Source organism: Amphiprion ocellaris, chromosome 1 (assembly GCF_022539595.1).
Source record: "Amphiprion ocellaris isolate individual 3 ecotype Okinawa chromosome 1, ASM2253959v1, whole genome shotgun sequence".
Lineage (NCBI taxonomy): Eukaryota > Metazoa > Chordata > Actinopteri > Pomacentridae > Amphiprion > Amphiprion ocellaris.
The window spans coordinates 43,550,054-43,571,559 of record NC_072766.1 but is presented as its reverse complement, the minus strand read 5'-3'; the positions used below and the strand labels follow the sequence as shown (position 1 = coordinate 43,571,559).

At 43.6% G+C, this 21,506-nt stretch overlaps 2 protein-coding genes across 3 annotated transcripts; one reads left to right on the top strand and one right to left on the bottom strand.

Moving 5' to 3' along the window:
- Positions 1-4,561: 4,561 nt before the first annotated feature.
- LOC111567958 (calcium and integrin-binding family member 2-like) lies at positions 4,562-8,289 on the bottom strand. 2 transcript variants are annotated; one of them, XM_023269375.3, is made up of 6 exons: positions 8,056-8,279; positions 7,803-7,837; positions 7,395-7,506; positions 7,173-7,320; positions 6,781-6,976; positions 4,562-5,070 (listed from the first exon to the last, which is right to left on the bottom strand). In XM_023269375.3, the coding sequence occupies exons 1-6, from the start codon at positions 8,104-8,106 to the stop codon at positions 5,049-5,051; spliced, it is 564 nt and encodes a 187-aa protein (XP_023125143.1). In that variant the 5' UTR covers positions 8,107-8,279; the 3' UTR covers positions 4,562-5,048. The 2 variants fall into 2 exon arrangements, with proteins under 2 accessions (XP_023125143.1, XP_035803628.1); XM_035947735.2 differs by lacking the exon at positions 4,562-5,070 and adding an exon at positions 5,077-6,694 and having other exon boundaries at positions 8,056-8,289.
- Positions 8,290-8,946: 657 nt separating this feature from the next.
- On the top strand, positions 8,947-20,471 carry LOC111567961 (isocitrate dehydrogenase [NAD] subunit alpha, mitochondrial-like). The gene is made up of 11 exons (XM_023269379.3): positions 8,947-9,045; positions 10,312-10,371; positions 11,255-11,338; positions 12,628-12,742; positions 12,809-12,996; positions 17,276-17,409; positions 18,114-18,216; positions 18,416-18,480; positions 18,560-18,644; positions 19,120-19,272; positions 19,995-20,471. The coding sequence occupies exons 1-11, from the start codon at positions 9,019-9,021 to the stop codon at positions 20,076-20,078; spliced, it is 1,098 nt and encodes a 365-aa protein (XP_023125147.2). The 5' UTR covers positions 8,947-9,018; the 3' UTR covers positions 20,079-20,471.
- The last annotated feature ends 1,035 nt before the right edge of the window (positions 20,472-21,506 follow it).

Below are 21,506 nucleotides of genomic sequence, written 5' to 3'. Positions count from 1 at the left end.
ACGACAAAAACTAGAAACAAAACAACAAAAATATGAGACAAACAACAAAAATAACGGCAAAAACAAGACAAAATAATACAAAAAAGACACAAAATGACAAAAATGAGAAATAAAACAACAAAAAAGGAGACAAACGACATGATACAACACAAAAAAGACAAAATTTGACAAAAAAATTACAAAGCAACAAAAAATATGGACACAAATGACAAAAACAAGACAAAATAATGACAGAAATGTGAAACAAAACGACAAAAAACACCACAAAATGACAAAAATTAGACAAAAAACAGAAGCAAGACAAAAAGGAAACAAAACGACAAAAAACTGACAAGAAAAGACAAAAACAAAAAAACAGACAAAATATCACAAAAATGAGACACAAAACGACAAAAGAACAATGAACAATCTAGTATTTTACTTTCTGATCAAAACAATTTGTCATTGTCTAGAAATTATTTTAAATTTATATTTTTACCGATTTACAATCTGCAGTTAATGTCTTCTCTGGAATTTTTACACTTTGAGGGTCGGATTGGATCCTCTGGAGGACCAGATCGGATCCTCCGGAGGACCGGATTGGATCCTCTGGAGGACCAGATCGGATCCTCTGGAGGACCGGATTGGATCCTCTGGAGGGCCGCTTTTGGCCCGCGGGCCTCATGTTGGACACCCCTGATCCAATGGTTCATATCTGTGTTCTTACTCAGATATTAGAACATCTTCTGATATAAATGCTGCTGTTATCATTAATGTTCAGGAGTTTATTTCCGGTATTCTAGACTCTTCGTTTATATTTTTACTTTTCTGGTTTCTGATTATTTTTGGTCGTGATGTTAGAATTTATTTCCAGCTTTGAGGACTCAGCGATCCAGCAGTGTTCTCTGGGGTCCTCTGAGGTTCTGGTTTCTAGGAACTCTGTCTCTGTGTCCTCAGATGTTCCGGTGGCCTGGCGCCAGCAGCTCTGGGTCAGTGGGTTGAGCTGCTGGCGCTGGACTGGCCCGGCAGCTCGGCCTGGTGACGACTGGGAGAATGTTCCTCTGGGAGAACGTTCCTCTGGGAGAACGTTCCTCTGGGAGAACGTTCCTCTGGGAGAACGTTCCTCTGGCACGGCGGCGGAGCAGGAAGTCCAGCTCGTTTCCATCGGGACCGGCTGCAGATGAGTCCAAACATTCTGCTGCTTCCAGAACTCCCAGCAGCTGATGGAATAACTGCCGCTGTTCTAAGAGTCAACGGGTTCAGTTCAGAACACGCGGCTCTCCTCACATGAACCAGAACCAGAACCACCCACCAGCATCCAGAGCTTCCTAGAACATCTCCAACAGGTTCTCAGCACGCTGCTGGAGGTTTAATCAGAGTTCAGGATTTAAGTCCTCTTTACTGCACTGGTCCCAGTAAAGACGCTGCAGTGGAACCAGTTCAACGGTTCATCTGGGGTTTTATACGTTCTTTAGAAGGTTATAGACTTGTGGTGTGTTTATAGAAAGATTAATGACACTTCAGAGCATTAAAATCTAAATTAATTTCCCTTTTCAGGGTTATTATCTCAGCTTTTGACTCGTCTGTGCATCAATATTCTGTCTTTTTATTTCTTTGAGCTTTGTTCTTCTGGTTCTTGACTGTTCTATGTTATCATCTGGAGGGTTCTCTACAGTTCTATCTCATGTTCTGAACCAGTGAAGGATCTTTATTTATTTAAACTGTTCTCCGTAGAACAGGTTCTGCTTTTGTCTCTTCTATGTTCTTATCTGGAGGTAAGACCTACCGGTCTGAGCAGAAGACAACCCTCCAGATAATAAAGTTATGAAGAACTTTTATAAACTGGTCTCTGTTGAACAGGTTCTGGATTCTGCTCCAGAGATGGAACTCTCTGGGTTAGGGTTCTAATGGGGATCGATTATTATTATTATTATTATTATTATCGTTATTGTTAGTGGTGACGCAACAGTTAAGTCTCTGGACTACTGATCAGAAGGTCAGAGCTCAAGCCCCGATGTGGCCACTGTTGGGTCCTTGAGCGAGGCCCTTAACCCTTCCTGCTCCAGGGGGCGCTGTACCACGGCTGACCTGTCGCTCTGACTCCCCCAATTGGGGAGAGATGCGAAAATCAGAATTTCCCCTCGTGGGATTAATAAGGGATAATAAAAAAATATATATTATTAATGTTTTTGTTAATATTATTATTGTTGTTGTTTATTAGTATTCTATTAAAGATTATTTTCATCATCTTTATCTTTGTCTTTTTCCTCCTCTGGTGTTGATTTATTTTTTCATTTTACTCTCCTACATTTTTTATTTTTATTTGTCTTTGTTCTTCGTGGTTTCTTTCTCTTCTGATTTATTTTTTATTTTTATTTTTATGTCCCCCACCTCCAGACTTTGTATTTTTCTTGTTTATTCTTTATTCTGTCTTTCATTTAATCTTTCCTTTGTGTTATTGGTCTGTTTATTTGAACGTTCTTTATGTATTTATTCTTATTTACCAGTGCAGGAACTGTAGTACTCTGTCAGTACTGTTTAATCTGAAGTACATTTTCCATACTGTCTGTGTTAAATCAGGTCTTTTATTTTCTGTTTCGGTCAGTTAACAGTTTTTCTGCTGAAGGTGAAAGTTCAGGTTCCACAGAGATTTGAACTCAGATCTCTGGATTCAGAGTCCAGAGTTTTAACAGCAGTTCAGGGTTTACGGTATTTAATGGGTTCGTTAATGATTATATCTGCTAATGATCAATTGTTCTGAACAGGAGCTGATCGGGTTCATTGGAGCCACAGACTGCAGGTGACTCCAGAAAAACAGAACTAAATACCCCCAAAATAAAAGACAAAACAAGCAAATATCTATTATTATTAGAAGAAACCAAATGAATCAAAACAAAGAAAAAAATTGTAACAAAAACTAAAATAAATGATAGATTAATTACAATAAAGTAACAGAAATAATAAAGAAAAATCTAATTTTAAAAATGCATTACTAAAATAACCAAGGAATATAATGTCATCTAGAAAACAAAAATGATTAAAAAAAAAAACTGTGAGAAAAGCTTCAGTGTTTCTTCTTCTGCAGTCAGAACTGAATGTCATTCCCTCCTCTGACCACCAGGTGTCACACAGAGCTGATACCTGCTGCAGGTGAGTCTGCTGCTGGTTCCACATCATCCACACCTGGAGACAGTTGAGTCCTTTAGGGCCTAATTCATGAAACGTGATCACCTGGAACCATCACCCGGTAGAGCTGGAGAAGAACCTGGATGGAGGTGAAACATCTCCAGAACCTCCAGCTGCTTTTACTGGAGAAGAACCTGGATGGAGGTGAAACATCTCCAGAACCTCCAGCTGCTTTCTAATAGAAGAACCTGGATGGAGGTGAAACACCTCCAGAACCTCCAGCTGCTATCTACTGGAGAAGAACCTGGATGGAGGTGAAACATCTCCAGAAACTCCAGCTGCTTTCTACTGGAGAAGAACCTGGATGGAGGTGAAACATCTCCACAACCTCCAGCTGCTTTCTAATAGAAGAACCTGGATGGAGGTGAAACATCTCCAGAACCTCCAGCTGAAGGAATAGAAGTATTTCAGCTTTCACTGTTTTTAGAAGTGAAATATTCTTTATATTTAAAATAATGTTAAATAAATGTTCTTTATTATAATTAACATGATGTCTATTTTAGTTATTATTATTTAAACCTGCCCAGATGTCCACCTGTCTAGAGGGTAAGCAGTGAGTGCAGACCAGCAGGATCCTGGATATCCGTTGTTTTAGTATTAGTTCTCTTCGTTGCAGTTTTTGTGTGAAACATCAGAAGTTGTGGGATTTTATTTTTATTATTTTTGTGGCAGGAAGCAGCCAGAGCTCCGTGTTTAATGTTAGTGGAGCTGATTTCACCTGTAGTTCAAACCCACCAGGTAGTTAGAAGCAAACAGTGGCTGAAAACGCCTCAGCACCAGAAAATCACAGCCAATAAGAAGAAATCACGGGTCACATCACCTCAGAACCAGCCAAGAAGAAGAACAGTCCAACAAACAGCTGTTTACCATGGAACTTTTCCTCTGTGTGAACCTGTTGGTGGAGGAACCTGACTATCACCTGGTGACGGACCAGAACGTAGACAGATTCACAGCTGGATGAGTTCCTGCTGGGTTCTGGTTTGGTTCTGGTTCTACTGAGATGTTCTGATCCGATCATTGATCAGTTCTATGTAGAACATGCTGACTTACTGATCAATAACAAGCAGCATCATTATTCAGTTAAACTCCCACAATGCTCTCTGCTGTTGTCTGAGCCTCCTCTGGTCTCTGGCTCCACCTGCTGGAGGAACCAGGTACTACACCTGATCTCTGTATTCATTAACCAATGATCCATCAGAACCTCGTCTGAATGCTGTTTATTGTAATTCTGTCTTTAGATCTTGTAAGTCTATTAATTTTGCTCCTGTTTTTTTTTTTTTTTAATTATAGTTCTTCTCTCAGGTCAGACCCAGATAAACGTCCTCAGTGCTGAAGCTTCATGACACCATCTAACGTCTGGAAGTTCCTCTGAGCAGAAGCTGGTGGAGAACGGAGCCACAGAAAAAGGTTTTATTGTTGAGAGACAGGTGAGATGACAGAGCCCTTCCATGAACTGAGCTACAGTTTCTATGATTGTCGTGATGCACCAGAACTACTGGATGTTAAACTCAGCTACAAGCAGCTTCAGCATGCAGGACAACGGTTGCATAGCTCTGAGTCTCTGTGTGCCCTTTAGAGGTGTGCTTTCCTGAACCATAGCGCCGAGCACTCCAGTCCTGAAGCACTCCAGTCCTGAAGCACTCCAGTCCTGAAGCACTCCAGTCCTGAAGCCCTGTTCATGTCCTCCAGGACACCATCCTCCTGTACACCTGTCCACCCATCCACATGTCCACCTGTCCAGATGTCCAGATGTCCACCTGCCCAGCTCTCAGGAAGAAGAAGACTCTCCTCTGGGGTAGAAAGGACAGGTCAGTGGTGGTCTGAGGTTCAGGAAACAGGGAGGAGTGAGACGTCTGTCGTCTGCAGGATCTCAGCTGGAGGCCTCATATCCTGATGTGGAAGTTACTGCAGACAGACAGACAGGCAGACGGACAGACAGGTTACAGACAGACAGGTAGACAGACAGACAGACATACAGACAGACAGGTTACATACAGACAGACAGACAGGTTACATACAGACAGACAGGCAGACAGACAGACAGGTTACAGACAGACAGGTAGACAGACAGGTAGATGGACAGACAGACAGGTTACAGACAGACAGGTAGACAGACAGACAGGTTACAGACAGGTTACATACAGACAGACAGGTTACATACAGACAGACAGACAGGTTACAGACAGGCAGACAGACAGGTTACAGACAGACAGACAGACAGACAGGCAGACAGGTAGATGGACAGACAGATGGGTTACAGACAGACAGGTAGACAGACAGACAGGTTACAGACAGACAGACAGACAGGTAGACAGACAGGTAGATGGACAGACAGACAGGTTACACACAGACAGGTAGACAAACAGACAGGTTACATACAGACAGACAGACAGACAGGTTACATACATACATACAGACAGACAGACAGACAGACAGACAGGTTACAGACAGACAGACAGACAGACAGACAGACAGACAGACAGACAGATGGACAGGTAGATGGACAGGTAGATGGACAGACAGACAGGTTACAGACAGACAGACAGGTTACAGACAGACAGACAGGTTACAGACAGACAGACAGACAGACAGACAGACAGACAGACAGACAGACAGGTTACATACAGACAGACAGACAGACAGGATACAGACAGACAGACAGACAGACAGACAGGTTACAGACAGACAGGCAGACAGACAGACAGACAGACAGACAGACAGACAGACAGGATACAGACAGACAGACAGACAGGATACAGTCAGACAGACAGACAGGTTACAGACAGACAGGTTACAGACAGGCAGGTAGACAGACAGAGAGACAGACAGGTTACATACAGACAGGTTACAGACAGAGAGACAGACAGACAGACAGACAGAGAGACAGACAGGAGGACAGACAGGTTACAGACAGACAGACAGGAGGACAGACAGGTTAGTACGGTGGCCAAGAGGTGCAAACCAAATTTACATAATGCAAAACACTTTTACAACCTCCAAGACAAATTTACAAGCGATAAAACACTTTTACAAATCCAAATTTAACCGGAAAGGGAATGTCCCAACTCCGGGGTATAACCGGAAGTGACAACGAGGAGCGGCTAATGCACTCTGTCGGTTTGCATTTTGTAAATTTTTGTAAATTTGGTTTGCACCTCTCGGCCACCGTAGGTTACAGACAGACAGACCGACAGATAGACAGACAGGTTACATACAGACAGACAGACAGACAGACAGACAGACAGGAGGACAGACAGGTTACAGACAGACAGACAGGTTACAGACAGACAGACCGACAGATAGACAGACAGGTTACATACAGACAGGTTACAGACAGACAGACAGGTAGACAGACAGACAGACAGAGGGTTTAAATGCCTCATGGTCTCCAGAATGATTCTAAATGTGGATAAAACGACTCCAGAACTTGTAAAAAGTGTTTTTTCCAGTAAAGGGCATTTCAACGTCTCTTCACCTCCAGGTTCAGTTATGGGCCAAACTGTTACCATGGTAACAGGATGTAGACGACCTGATAATAATAATAATAATAATAATAATAATAATAATAATAATAATAAACATAAATATAGATGTGAGTACAAGACATGGTTGTACCTGAGGAAGTCGGGAGCTTTGGAGATCATGTTCTGGAAGTCAGAGAAGGACAGTTTGGAGTCTCCGTCCAGGTCGGCCTCCTCCAGAGCTTTATCACACACCAGCAGAACCTCGTCCTCCGTCAGCTCTCCTTTGGTCAGCAGGGTCAGGGTCTGCTGCAGGTCATCCTTACAGATGAAGTTATCCCTGTTAAAGTCTGGACCACACACAAACCTTTATTATTAGTATTATTAGTATTATTATTGTTATTATTATTATTATTAGTATCAGACACACAGCTTATTAATAATACATATTTTATTTATATCTTCTGCTGGTTTTGTCAGTATTTTATAAACATTTTATTCATATCTGAACTCTGACCCAGAACCAGCAGAACCAGCAGAACCCACCGTAGATCTTGAAGGCGTAGATGGTCTTCAGCTCTCTGGGTGAAGTTTCACAAAGAGCAGAAAACATGTCGACAAAGTCGTTGAAGCTGAGGTTCCCCTGTCCGTCCTCTGAGAATGTCTCCACAATCCGGTCCCTGAATGGGTTCTCCTGCAGCAGAACCACAACATGGAGGTGAGAACAGACAGAAGAACCATCTCGTGTTTGGTTCCTGCAGTAGATACCTTCAGCTCTGGCATGGTGACGATCAGCGCCAGAGGAACTCTGATGTCCGGGTTGTTGGTGTAGTCCAGAGGAACCAGATGAGGAGCCAGTTCACGGTACCGACTGTGGAGCCTGCAGCACAGAACCAGGTTAGTCTGGGTTCTCCTGGAGAACACTCAGTAAATATGATAAATGTTTTAATCTCCATCTGTTCTGGTCCGAGTGTCTGATATCATTTATTCTCAGGATTGTTTAGTTTGTTTACACCGTGAGGGATGATGGAGATGATGAACGAGGTGGAGACAGAACCAGAAGCATGTTCGAGATGTTTATCATGCAGGAGGTCTGGTTCCTGCTGCAGCTTCATGGATCAGCTTCAACCTGTGATGGATGAAGCTGCATCAGACCTGCAGCTGTTCAACACTCACCTCAGGATCTCCTTCCGGGTGAAGAAGGTGCAGTCCTGTAAACAAACAAACAAACAAACAAACAGTGAGGTAAACAGAAGCTGCTCCTCAGGGAGGATCCGCTTTCAGCTCATCGCTCAGCATCAGCAGCAGGATGCGGAGGAGGCTGGAGCTCAGCCAATCAGCGGCGGACACACCTGCTGTTGTTCTGGTTCTGGTTCTGCTGGTAAATGACCCCCTGCCTCCTCTAAAGGACACCTCCCTGTCCTCTCACCTGAAACGCCTCCAGCTGCTCGTCGGTGAAGGTTGTCTGCTTGTTGCCCATCCTGGCCGGAGGATCTCCGTCTCACCGCCGCATCACACTGCAGCTCCCCGCCGCTCCGAGCTCCCTTCACGGCCCGCTGCAGCTCCCAGCACCGCCGAGACATCCAGGGCCCCAGAACCCGGTCCGGTCCGCTTCAGCAGGAGGAGGAGAAGGAGAAGGAGGAGGAGGATGAAGAGGAGGAGGAGGAGCAGAAGGAGGAGGAGGGAACCAGCCTGCTGCCTTCAGGTGCTGTTCCGAAAACTAGCAGTTATTGAGCACGAGTGGATTCAAACATCAGAAGATATAGATCTAGAGAACATCTGAACAGAAGTCAGGCTGATCACCTGCTGTTTGTCTTGTTTCACCAAGAAAATAAAATAAAATGAAGTCAGAAGTTCTGCAGCAGCCATCTGAGTCCCCACTCTGCTGATATTACCGACGGCTCCTGAAGGCAACATTGACTCTAAACAGGAAACAGGACAGCAGGGGACGCTACGCACACCGAGTCTGTTGTCATGTTTCTGAGGTTAATTTGGGCTGAACTGACGTTTGACTTCCATAATAATAATATCAGTAAAGAAAGAACCAACGCAGAGATACTAAATGACCACAAACACACCAGAGACTTAAAATAAACATAAACATCTTCATTCTCTGCTAGATTATCAGCCAACATATTGATACAGAGAAATCTATCTATCTATCTATCTATCTATCTATCTATCTATCTAGCTAGCTAGCTAGCTAGCTCGCTAGCTAGCTATCTAGCTATCGAGTGAGTCATCTGTCCTCCAGAGGATCTTTGTTCTGGTCCTCGGTAATAGATCAGAGTGAGTCATCTGTCCTCCAGAGGATCTTTGTTCTGGTCCTCGGTAATAGATCAGAGTGGGTGTTCTGTCTTCCAGAGGATCTTTGTGGGTGAACTTATTCAGGATGGCAGGTAACGCGTGGAGGTCAATGGTAAGAAGAAAGCGTTGTAAACCCGTTTTTGGTCTTTAACGGCGTGTTTTTCTTTCTTTTCCGCTGTTTTAACTGAACACTTTGGTTCTCTCAGTTTCACTCTGAACTTCTTTGTTTTCTCTCAAACTCTTTCTCACGCCGCCGTTAGCAGGTTAGCCTGTTAGCTGTTAGCCGGCAGCTAGCGGTGTCCTTCAGCTGGATGACAGTTTACCGAGCTAACGGAGGCGTTTCCCCACTTTTCAACGAATTCCTAATTTATTCAAATGTTCGCTTCCACCACCGGGAACCTTCTACCGCGACAACACGTCCACTTTTCCCGGCGTTACTGACGTTAAAACGGGGCTGCAGCTTCTTAGCTCCTGGTTAGAGATTAGCACCAGAGTCCCTTTAAAAACCTGCTAATTTAAGACCAACCTGTGGTCCAGGTAAAACTCGCCGGTTGGAGTAATCAATAATTATAATAATAATAATACTTATAATAGTAATCAGTTGAAGAGTTTAGATAGAAGCTGAGTGTCTTCGGGTTAATTCGGCTTTAATTAAATCCAGTTAGTAGTTAAAGTTTGTCAGATCAGAGAAGCTAAAATTCACCAAACTCCAGTTATAATTACAGTAATTTAAGATCAGCTTACGGTTTGGGTCGAAGTCTTGGATTGTAGTAATTATCTGAGACTCTTAAAAACAAGCTGAGAGTCCTCAAGGAAATCTGAAATTAATTCAACAGTCCTCATATAATCTCAGACTGGACCTTCCAGAACCAAAATCTGATTAAAAGTCCAACTATTACAGATTAACTCAGAGTTTGGGTGAAATCAGCACCGTGTAGTAAACTCTTTAAAAGCTTTAGGATCAGATGAGTGTCTTCATGTGAATTAAACCCACCATACAGCTGATAGCAGGCAGACAGCACTGGTCTAAATGTCCAATAAATCAGCAGATAAAACCACAGCTTCAGTCCAGCAGGAGGAAAAACATTCATACATCATCTATTATTTTTTAGAATAATTTGGTTAACTTTCTCTTAAACTGTTTCAGTAGATGAACACAAAGACTGAAGACACTGGAATCAGATAAAGACGCTGATTCTGGTTTTACTGGTTTCTTTGGAACAGTGAATGAAATGGAGACGATCAGTTTAAACAGACTTTAGTGTCTGATGAGGATTTGACCTAACCTGGTTAAATTTGTGTTACAGCAGCACCAGTGGTGTTGTGTGTTTGTCTTTGTGTGTCTTTGTGTTGTTGTGACCTTGAGTTTCTCCTCCAGCTGACCCTAGGAGGCGCTGTGAGGAGACCAGCTCTGTCCTCAGCTTCCTTTTCCAGAGGGGTGAGTAGTTCACCCGACACTAACACACACACACACACACACACTCAGTAACACACTACAGACACACACTCAGTAACACACTACAGATAGAATCCTTTCCTGTCATTCCTCACATGGTGTTTTCATGAATCCACTGGAACTAAAGGCTGTTCCTCACTAGAACCTGACGGTTCAGACCATGTCATAGAAACACCTTTAAAATGAGCATTAGACTGATGAAAGAATAAATAAAACACAGTCACTATAAACCCTTCATACATGAGCAGCGGTCCTCTGATGGTGGAGGTGTGGATGCTGTCTGTAGATCTCCTCCAGGAACAGAAGAGGTCCACAAGTAATGATCTGGTGGTCTTTATAGTCCTGTTGTTGTCCTGCTGCTACCAACCCAGGATGTGGAGCTGGGATGTCCCTCTAAGATGTGATGAGGTGTAGGGAGTCCTGCTTTCCTGAGTCTCCAGAGGGAGAGGAGATGTTTAGGTGTTTGTGATGGAGGACAGGTCATCAGCTAGGTGTCCTCCCAGGAACTTAGTGCTGCTGACCCTCTCCATGATGGCTCCGTTTATAGAGAGTTCTCTGTGAGGATCTTTGTCAGACCTCCTGAAATCAGTCACCATTTCTTTAGTTTTGTCCATGTTGATGGTGAGATCATGGGATCTGCTCCATCCTGGGATCTGCTCCACCTCCATCCTGTAGGACTCTTCTTCTGATGAGACCAACCACTGATGTATTGTCCATGAACTCAGCAACCTGATGATGAACTAACACAGAGTCCCTGAGGTCATCTGCTGGAAGTACTGACATTTAAAACAGTATAACTAAATGTCTGTCTGACTGTCCTCCTGTCTGACTGTCCTCCTGTCTGTCTGTCCTGCTGTCCATCCAGATGCAGACGGTGACTCTGATTCCTGGTGATGGAATCGGTCCAGAGATCTCCACAGCGGTCATGAAGATCTTTGAAGCAGCCAAAGTGAGTGAAGCAGATCTGGAAGCTGAATATTTAGACTGAATATTTACCATCAGACTGAATATTTACCATCAGACTGGATATTTACCATCAGACTAAATATTTACCTTCAGACTAGATATTTACCATCAGACTGGATATTTACCATCAGACTGGATATTTACCATCAGACTAAATATTTACCTTCAGACTAGATATTTACCATCAGACTGGATATTTACCATCAGACTGGATATTTACCTTCAGACTAGATATTTACCATCAGACTGGATATTTACCATCAGACTGGATATTTACCATCAGACTGGATATTTACCATCAGACTAAATATTTACCTTCAGACTAAATATTTACCATCAGACTAAATATTTACCTTCAGACTAGATATTTACCATCAGACTAGATATTTACCATCAGACTAGATATTTACCATCAGACTAAATATTTACCATCAGACTAAATATTTACCATCAGACTAGATATTTACCATCAGACTAAATATTTACCATCAGACTAAATATTTACCTTCAGACTAAATATTTACCATCAGACTAAATATTTACCTTCAGACTAGATATTTACCATCAGACTGGATATTTACCATCAGACTGGATATTTACCATCAGACTAAATATTTACCATCAGACTAAATATTTACCTTCAGACTAAATATTTACCATCAGACTAGATATTTACCATCAGACTAAATATTTACCATCAGACTAAATATTTACCTTCAGACTAAATATTTACCATCAGACTAAATATTTACCGTCAGACTAGATATTTACCGTCAGACTGGATATTTACCGTCAGACTGGATATTTACCGTCAGACTAAATATTTACCTTCAGACTAGATATTTACCATCAGACTAGATATTTACCATCAGACTAGATATTTACCATCAGACTAGATATTTACCATCAGACTGGATATTTACCATCAGACTAGATATTTACCATCAGACTAGATATTTACCATCAGACTGGATATTTACCATCAGACTAAATATTTACCTTCAGACTAGATATTTACCATCAGACTAGATATTTACCATCAGACTGGATATTTACCATCAGACTAGATATTTACCATCAGACTAAATATTTACCATCAGACTGAATATTTACCATCAGACAGACTATTTACCATCAGACTGAATATTTACCATCAGACTGGATATTTACCATCAGACTGGATATTTACCATCAGACTGGATATTTAGACTGAATGTTTACCATCAGACTGAATATCGTCCTTCAGACTAACGGACCATCTCGTCCCTGTAGGCTCCCATCAGGTGGGAGGAGAGGAACGTGACGGCCATCAAAGGTCCCGGTGGTCGGTGGATGATTCCTCCCGATGCCAAGGAGTCCATGGACCGCAGTAAGATCGGGCTCAAAGGTGAGCAGAGTCCAGGTAAACCTGGTGATGATGTGAGAGCCGTCAGCTGATCAGTCTCCTCCTCAGGACCCCTGAAGACACCCATCGCTGCCGGACACCCGTCCATGAACCTGCTGCTCAGGAAGACCTTCGACCTGTACGCCAATGTCCGGCCCTGCGTCTCCATCGAGGGCTACAAGACGCCCTACACCGACGTCAACCTGGTCACCATCCGGGAGAACACGGAGGGCGAGTACAGCGGCATCGAGCACGTGGTGAGTGGACCAGAGGACAGACGGGAAGTCTGGATGTCCATGACCCCATCTGAAATATTCAGTTTGTTGATCAGTGAGGGACAGGAAGCAGCAGCAAACTGTCTGATCAGATCCATTGATTATTTCAGCTCTGAAGAACATTTAAATGTCAGACTGGTGTTAAAGATGCATATCAGGAGAGTCTGTTACCTGTAGCTAGTGAGTCCAGGTGTGTCTCTAATGAGTCCAGGTGTGTCTCTAATGAGTCCAGGTGTGTCTCTAATGAGTCCAGGTGTGTCACTAATGAGTCCAGGTGTGTCTCTAATGAGTCCAGGTGTGTCACTAATGAGTCCAGGTGTGTCACTAATGAGTCCAGGTGTGTCTCTAATGAGTCCAGGTGTGTCACTAATGAGTCCAGGTGTGTCTCTAATGAGTCCAGGTGTGTCACTAATGAGTCCAGGTGTGTCACTAATGAGTCCAGGTGTGTCACTAATGAGTCCAGGTGTGTCACTAATGAGTCCAGGTGTGTCACTAATGAGTCCAGGTGTATCACTAATGAGTCCAGGTGTGTCTCTAATGAGTCCAGGTGTGTCACTAATGAGTCCAGGTGTGTCACTAATGAGTCCAGGTGTGTCACTAATGAGTCCAGGTGTGCTAGCTGTCTCTAATGAGTCCAGGTGTGTCACTAATGAGTCCAGGTGTGTCACTAATGAGTCCAGGTGTGTCTCTAATGAGTCCAGGTGTGTCACTAATGAGTCCAGGTGTGTCACTAATGAGTCCAGGTGTGTCACTAATGAGTCCAGGTGTGTCACTAATGAGTCCAGGTGTGTCTCTAATGAGTCCAGGTGTGTCACTAATGAGTCCAGGTGTGTCTCTAATGAGTCCAGGTGTGTCACTAATGAGTCCAGGTGTGCTAGCTGTCTCTAATGAGTCCAGGTGTGTCTCTAATGAGTCCAGGTGTGTCACTAATGAGTCCAGGTGTGTCACTAATGAGTCCAGGTGTGTCACTAATGAGTCCAGGTGTGTCACTAATGAGTCCAGGTGTGTCACTAATGAGTCCAGGTGTGTCACTAATGAGTCCAGGTGTGCTAGCTGTCTCTAATGAGTCCAGGTGTGTCACTAATGAGTCCAGGTGTGTCACTAATGAGTCCAGGTGTGTCACTAATGAGTCCAGGTGTGTCTCTAATGAGTCCAGGTGTGTCACTAATGAGTCCAGGTGTGTCACTAATGAGTCCAGGTGTGTCACTAATGAGTCCAGGTGTGTCACTAATGAGTCCAGGTGTGCTAGCTGTCTCTAATGAGTCCAGGTGTGTCACTAATGAGTCCAGGTGTGTCACTAATGAGTCCAGGTGTGTCTCTAATGAGTCCAGGTGTGTCACTAATGAGTCCAGGTGTGTCACTAATGAGTCCAGGTGTGTCACTAATGAGTCCAGGTGTGTCTCTAATGAGTCCAGGTGTGTCACTAATGAGTCCAGGTGTGTCACTAATGAGTCCAGGTGTGTCACTAATGAGTCCAGGTGTGTCACTAATGAGTCCAGGTGTGTCTCTAATGAGTCCAGGTGTGTCACTAATGAGTCCAGGTGTGTCTCTAATGAGTCCAGGTGTGTCACTAATGAGTCCAGGTGTGCTAGCTGTCTCTAATGAGTCCAGGTGTGTCTCTAATGAGTCCAGGTGTGTCACTAATGAGTCCAGGTGTGTCACTAATGAGTCCAGGTGTGTCACTAATGAGTCCAGGTGTGTCACTAATGAGTCCAGGTGTGTCACTAATGAGTCCAGGTGTGTCACTAATGAGTCCAGGTGTGCTAGCTGTCTCTAATGAGTCCAGGTGTGTCACTAATGAGTCCAGGTGTGTCACTAATGAGTCCAGGTGTGTCACTAATGAGTCCAGGTGTGTCTCTAATGAGTCCAGGTGTGTCACTAATGAGTCCAGGTGTGTCACTAATGAGTCCAGGTGTGTCACTAATGAGTCCAGGTGTGTCACTAATGAGTCCAGGTGTGTCACTAATGAGTCCAGGTGTGTCACTAATGAGTCCAGGTGTGTCTCTAATGAGTCCAGGTGTGTCACTAATGAGTCCAGGTGTGTCACTAATGAGTCCAGGTGTGTCACTAATGAGTCCAGGTGTGTCACTAATGAGTCCAGGTGTGTCTCTAATGAGTCCAGGTGTGTTACTAATGAGTCCAGGTGTGTTACCTGACGGTGTTCCTGCCTCCTCACCTGTTTTCTGCAGGTCAGCTCGCAGCTGCAGGACTGATGCTGTCCATCTCCGGTAAGAAGGAGGAAGCAGCGCTGAGTCGTATTCACAGACTGAAAACTAGAACTGAGTCCTGGTTCTGTTCATTCTGAGAACTTTAATCGTTTATTAAGAACCTAAATACAGACATCTGGTTGGATTGATCTCTGTTTGATCAGTTTGTTTCCAGCTGATCGGATTCTTTATTGATCGTTTTATTTGTTTCCTTCCTGAACTCTGATGAGGCCGATTCACTGAAGCTTTAAAGCTTTTATTCTGCTGCAGGGATGGGTCTGATGTGTCCAAAATATTTACACTTTGTCCACTAAATAATGGATATTTGGGCAAAAACTGTCGACAAAATAAACCAAAATTAGACTCAAATGATTTGAAACTTGTCCCACATGACTCAAACTTTTTGCAGTGGTGGACCATTTTTGAGTTATTTTCGGCAATTTTTTAACAATTTTGTCCAAGTTTATGTCTTTCTGGACTACTTTTGAATAATAATAATAATAATAATAATAATAATAATAATAATATAAAAAATATTGACAGGTCTATGTAATTTTAGACATTATTGTTGTGGACTAGTTGTAATTTTGAATAGATTTTTATTTTAAACCAACCAACAGACTGCAGAGAGCCGTGACTTCCTTCCCGTTGGTCTGAGATGATCCAACATTTAGCTGCTGAGGTTCACAAAGAAGCTTCATAAAGTCTGTTCCAGGTTCATTTCTGTGATTCTGATTGGTCACTGAAAGATGAAAATTACTCATCAAAAGATCTTTAAAACAAACTGCAGGGAGCCTGAACTCCTGTCCAGATAGGAACCGTTTATTTCCCTGAATCTCTGCAGCAGCAGAAGTTAGACAGCAGACATGCTAACGGCCCCACGAAGCTAACATCCATGCTAAGCCAACGTCCACACTAACGTCCGGACTAACGGACACACTAAGGGTCAGGCTAAGCTAATAGATGCGCTAAACTAACGGCCATGCTAATAATTCAATTCAATTCAATTCAATTTTATTTATATAGCGCCAATTACAGTCAAATTGTCTCGAGACGCTTTACAGAACCCATATGCCTGAACCCCCAGAGCAGCCCTAAGGAGACAGTGGCAGGAAAACACCCTTTTAACAGGGAAAAAACCTAGAGCAGAACCTGGTTCTTTATGTGGGGGAACCCATCTGCTGCTGGCTGGACGGGTTGAGAGGGACAGAAGAGGTAGAGAGGTAGATGTAGAGGGATGGAGGTAGAGGTAGGATGAAAGGCAGCAGAATGAACCTTTAAATCCTCTCAGACTCTGGAGATTAAATCTAGGATCAGCTGAGGATGTTTTATGAATACGACGGAACCACTGCAGCTTCCTTAAGCTCACCTGTTCACCTGCACGGTCCAGATGTGGATCAGTCTGTTCTCTGTCCAGATGTGCATCAGATCTGCAGCTGGCAGTAGATCCAGTGTTTGTCTCACATCCTCCACCATGAAGCTCCATCCTCCTCCTGTGTTCATGTCTATAGATAAACTGGATCAGAACCAGAACTTTACTGCAGAACTGAACCCTGAAACCCAGCAGTGGGTCCAGATGCTGTCCTCGGAAGTCAGAGAGGACGAGTGGAGAGGAAACATGGAGATAGAAAGACATCTACAGGATGAGGAGATGGTAGGAGCTTCAGGAGAAACCAGCTGGAGAAACCAACTGGAGGTTCTGGAAGACATTTCTAGAGACTGCTTCCAGAACCTCCAGCTGGTTTCTCCTGAAGCTCCTACCATCACCAGGACCTGGATGACTGAGAACCTCCACAGAAGTGTCAGGCGACAACATTAGTTTAGTTTTAACATCTGAGGAGACATGATGTAGGTTGTTGGAGATCCATCCAGCATGGTGAAACATCTTCCTACAGCTGAGGATCAGAGTAGGGAGGAAAAGTCTGGTTTCCATGGAGCTGCAGGAGTTTATAAAATGAGCCGGACTGCTGGGGTTCAGAGGGTTGGAATGAAGGTTGATGTGAGTCTGAAGCTCCTCAGATCCTCGTCTCTGATCTTCTCGTCTCGTTGTGCAGATCGTGGATGGCGTGGTTCAGAGCATCAAGCTGATCACTGAGAATGCCAGCAGACGCATCGCAGAGTACGCCTTCGAATACGCCAGGAACAACCAGAGGAGCAGCGTGACGGCCGTCCACAAGGCCAACATCATGTGAGTCCTGTTCACTAGTAAACTTCTCCTCATGATCTCCACACCTGTATTCCATCATCCATGATCAATGTTCAATAATTCAGTAATTGGTATTGATGTAGGCAAATGTGTAAATGAGCTCTCAGGTCAATCAGGTGTTTCCTTCCAGATGTTTCTTTCCAGGTGTTTCCAGGTGTGTCCTTCCAGATCTTTCCAGGTCTTTCCGTCCAGGTCTTTCCTTCCAGGTGTTTCCAGGTCTTTTCTTACAGGTGTTTCCAGGTCTTTTCTCACAGGTGTTTTCTTCCAGGTGTTTCCAGGTGATTCCTTCCAGATCCTTCCAGGTCTTTCCGTCCAAGTCTTTCCTTCCAGGTCTTTCCTTCCAACTCTTTCCTTCCAGGTGTTCCCAGGTGTTTCCTTCCAAGTGTTTCCAGGTGTGTCCTTCCAGATCTTTCCAGGTCTTTCCATCCAGGTCTTTCCTTCCAGGTGTTTCCAGGTCTTTTCTTACAGGTGTTTCCAGGTCTTTTCTCACAGGTGTTTTCTTCCAGGTGTTTCCAGGTGATTCCTTCCAGATCTTTCCAGGTGTTTTCTTCCAGGTGTTTCCAGGCCTTTTCTTCCAGGTGTTTCCAGGTGATTCCTTCCAGATCTTTCCTTCCAAGTCTTTCCTTCCAGGTGTTTCCTTCCAGATGTTTCCAGGTGTTTTGAGCCTCCTCCCTCTGTGTTTGCAGGCGGATGTCAGACGGTCTGTTTCTGAGGAAATGTCGTGAGGTGGCTGAGAACTACAAAGATGTGAAGTTCACGGAGATGTACCTGGACACCGTGTGCCTCAACGTGAGTCCAGCGAGTCTCGAGTTCCTGAACCTAAACATGTCTGTGTTGATGTTTCTGTTCAGTGTCTCAGCTGGAAAACCGACTCCAGATCAGACGTCGGATTAAAAAGCTTGTTTGATCTAAGAATTTGAATGTCTGCTGGACTCCTCAGATGATCCATCAGGCTGCTAGTCCTAACTCTCTGCTTTCTGTGGTCCAGATGGTCCAGGATCCAACCCAGTTTGACGTCCTCGTCATGCCCAACCTGTACGGAGACATCCTCAGGTCAGACGCCCTCCATTTATCCACACCGGCCAATCAGAGGCTGAGCTGTGAGTTCTGAGGTCATGTGACTGTGTTTCAGTGATCTGTGTGCCGGTCTGATTGGAGGACTCGGAGTGACGCCCAGCGGCAACATCGGTGCCAACGGAGTCGCCATCTTTGAATCAGTAGGTTCTGTTGGTCTTGTCTAGATGTTCTGTTGATCTACATGTTTTGTTGGTCTGGTCTAGATGTTCTGTTGATCTACATGTTCTGTAGGTCTGGTCTAGATGTTCTGTTGATCTACATGTTCTGTAGGTCTGGTCTAGATGTTCTGTTGATCTACATGTTCTGTTGGTCTGGTCTAGATGTTCTGTTGATCTACATGTTCTGTTGATCTGGTCTAGATGTTCTGTTGGTCTACATGTTCTGGTTTCTCCACAGCTTCTGATTGGATAGTTAGAATGAGTCTAAATAAATTTGGGTCTGGATGGAAGTGACTTGTTTGATTTGTGAATCAGAGAACAACTGATGGGAATTCAGCAGCTGCAGGTTCTCTTGGATCTGTTGGTTTCTCAGATCCTCCAGAACCTGGTCTTCACTCATTCATCTGTGAGTCTGAGGCTTTGTATCTCCAGTCACCAGAACCTGGGTGTGTTTCAGGTCCATGGTACCGCCCCCGACATCGCCGGCCTGGACCTGGCCAATCCCACCGCCCTGCTGCTGAGCGCCGTCATGATGCTGCGTCACATGGGTCTCCATGACTACGGCAACAAGATCCAGACGGCCTGCTTCGACACCATCAGAGACAAGAAGGTGAGAACCTTTTGGACCTTCTGAACACTGATGTGAACTGAGTTTCTTCAGAATATGACCTCATTCATTAGTTCTTCGGGGTTTCCTTCACATCCACTGATCACACTGAGGATGTTTGGTTCTGAACCCAGTTCTTTATTTGGCTTTGTTCTAAAGGAGAACCAAAGAATAAAGATTAGAACCATCTGAGGGTAGAACTTAGATCTGCTGCTCCTCAGACCAGTTAGAGTCCTGATGAATGAAACATCTGAACCACAAACATGGAGACCAGCAGCAGTACCGTTCTCCTCCACCAGGGGGAAGCTGCTCACTGTTTCTTCATCATTCTGCTGCAGGAGGAAACTCTGGTTTGTTGGTTTTTCTATTAACCAATCAGAGCCATTGTGGGCGGAGCTCCGTGAAGCAGCTTCAGGGTTTCTATAGAAACTCTCATTAAAATCAGAAATGTACTGAAGACAAACAGGTCAAAGTTCTGTTTTATTTAGTGAATTGTTCATTTTACCTTCAGTTCAGTTCCATCCTCACTGAACATCACACAATACAACTTCTCATTTAACAACACACAACAAAAACAACACACCACTAATTTAATAGTCACACAACATGAACCACTCAGACTGAATCAGTGTTTGTAGAGAACCCGTCACAGCACCACCTGCTGAGTATTTCTGATGGCGTCACCATGGAAATGCTGTTGTTGACTGCAGCCTGCTGTGTTTCAGGTTCTCACCAAGGATCTGGGAGGAAACTCAAAGTGCTCAGAGTTTACAGCTGATATCTGCCGTCGTGTTCAGGATCTGGACTGAAGCTGCAGGAAGGAGGTCGCTGTGGAAGCCTCACCTGTCTCACCTGTCTCACCTGCTGACTGGTCGTACCTGGGAGGCAGCTGCAGCTTCTGTCAGAAATACTTCCTGTAAAGAGGGGTGTTCTGTGTGTGGGGTGGGACTTATATCGAGGGGTGGGGCTTCTACAGCTGCAGCTAGGTGTGTCGCTAACATTCACAGCAAACGTACGCACAATAAAGTCACCTGACCAAGTTGAAGCTGCGGGGCATTGCTATAACATCTCAGCAGCTCTGCTTGTCTTACATATTTGCTATTTTTTTAACAGTAGTTGCTGCATCTGTTATTTATTATTTCTACTTCTGTTACTGCTGTCTTCACCTCCAGATCCACAAATATAGAAAGTTCTACTAACGACGCCTCGGCTCTGCTCTGTCTGAATGTTTCACACTGAACCACACAACATCTCACAGCTACAGGAGGAAACATGATGAAGATGAAGATCACAGTTTAAACATGAGGTTTACAGGTTAATAATAAATAGCAGGACTCAGACTGCAGCTTTACTCTGTCAGGATCCACATATGGGGAAAGTTCAGATGATGTGAGGCAGAACCATAAACCTGATCCATCAGTTTAAAGACTGAACTTATTTCTGCTCCACGGTAATATAGTGAGTTTAATACATTTAAAATAATTATTAATTATAAATAAAGAGAACAGATACAGAAACATGAACAACCTCACCAGTCATAAGGTTGTTCATGTCATTAATGTTAATATTTATTATTATTGCAGAGTTATGTAGAATGTACAAAGATGTTAATGTTTCCAGGAGACATGAAGACTTATTATGGGATAGACCAACTACACCCAGGACTCTGATGCACACTTCTGATCATCACCATCATTATCATTGATAATAGTGAAAATTTCTGATTATTATCATTGTTCTTATTATCATTTGTTTTTATTCTTATTTATTATCACTATTATTTATTATTATTATTATCATTATTTTCCTCATTATTTATTATTATGATTATTATTATTTTATGAATCAGTTTTTGTACTTTTTCCTTCTTCATTTATTTTACACCCCCCCCATTAACCCCCCTCTCCCTTCTTGCTCGTGACGTCACAGGTTTCCGGGTCACGTGAAGCTGCTGGAGGACAAACCGGAAACACTGTTGCTTTACTTTCAAAATAGAGGCTCAGAATTCAGTCCCAGTTCCAGAAATGAAACCACAAACTTTAAAATACTGACATCTGAATTTAGAGGTTTAAATAATTCCGAGCAGAACAAGAAGCAGCAGCTGTTAAAGAGATTTAGTGTCAGAGAGGCTTTAAAACTTTAACATTCATAAAACAACTTTAACGTCTGTTTTCAAAAATAAATGTTCAGTTTTCTCCCCGAGTTTGATCACATGAACATTTATTTCCTCTGTTTCT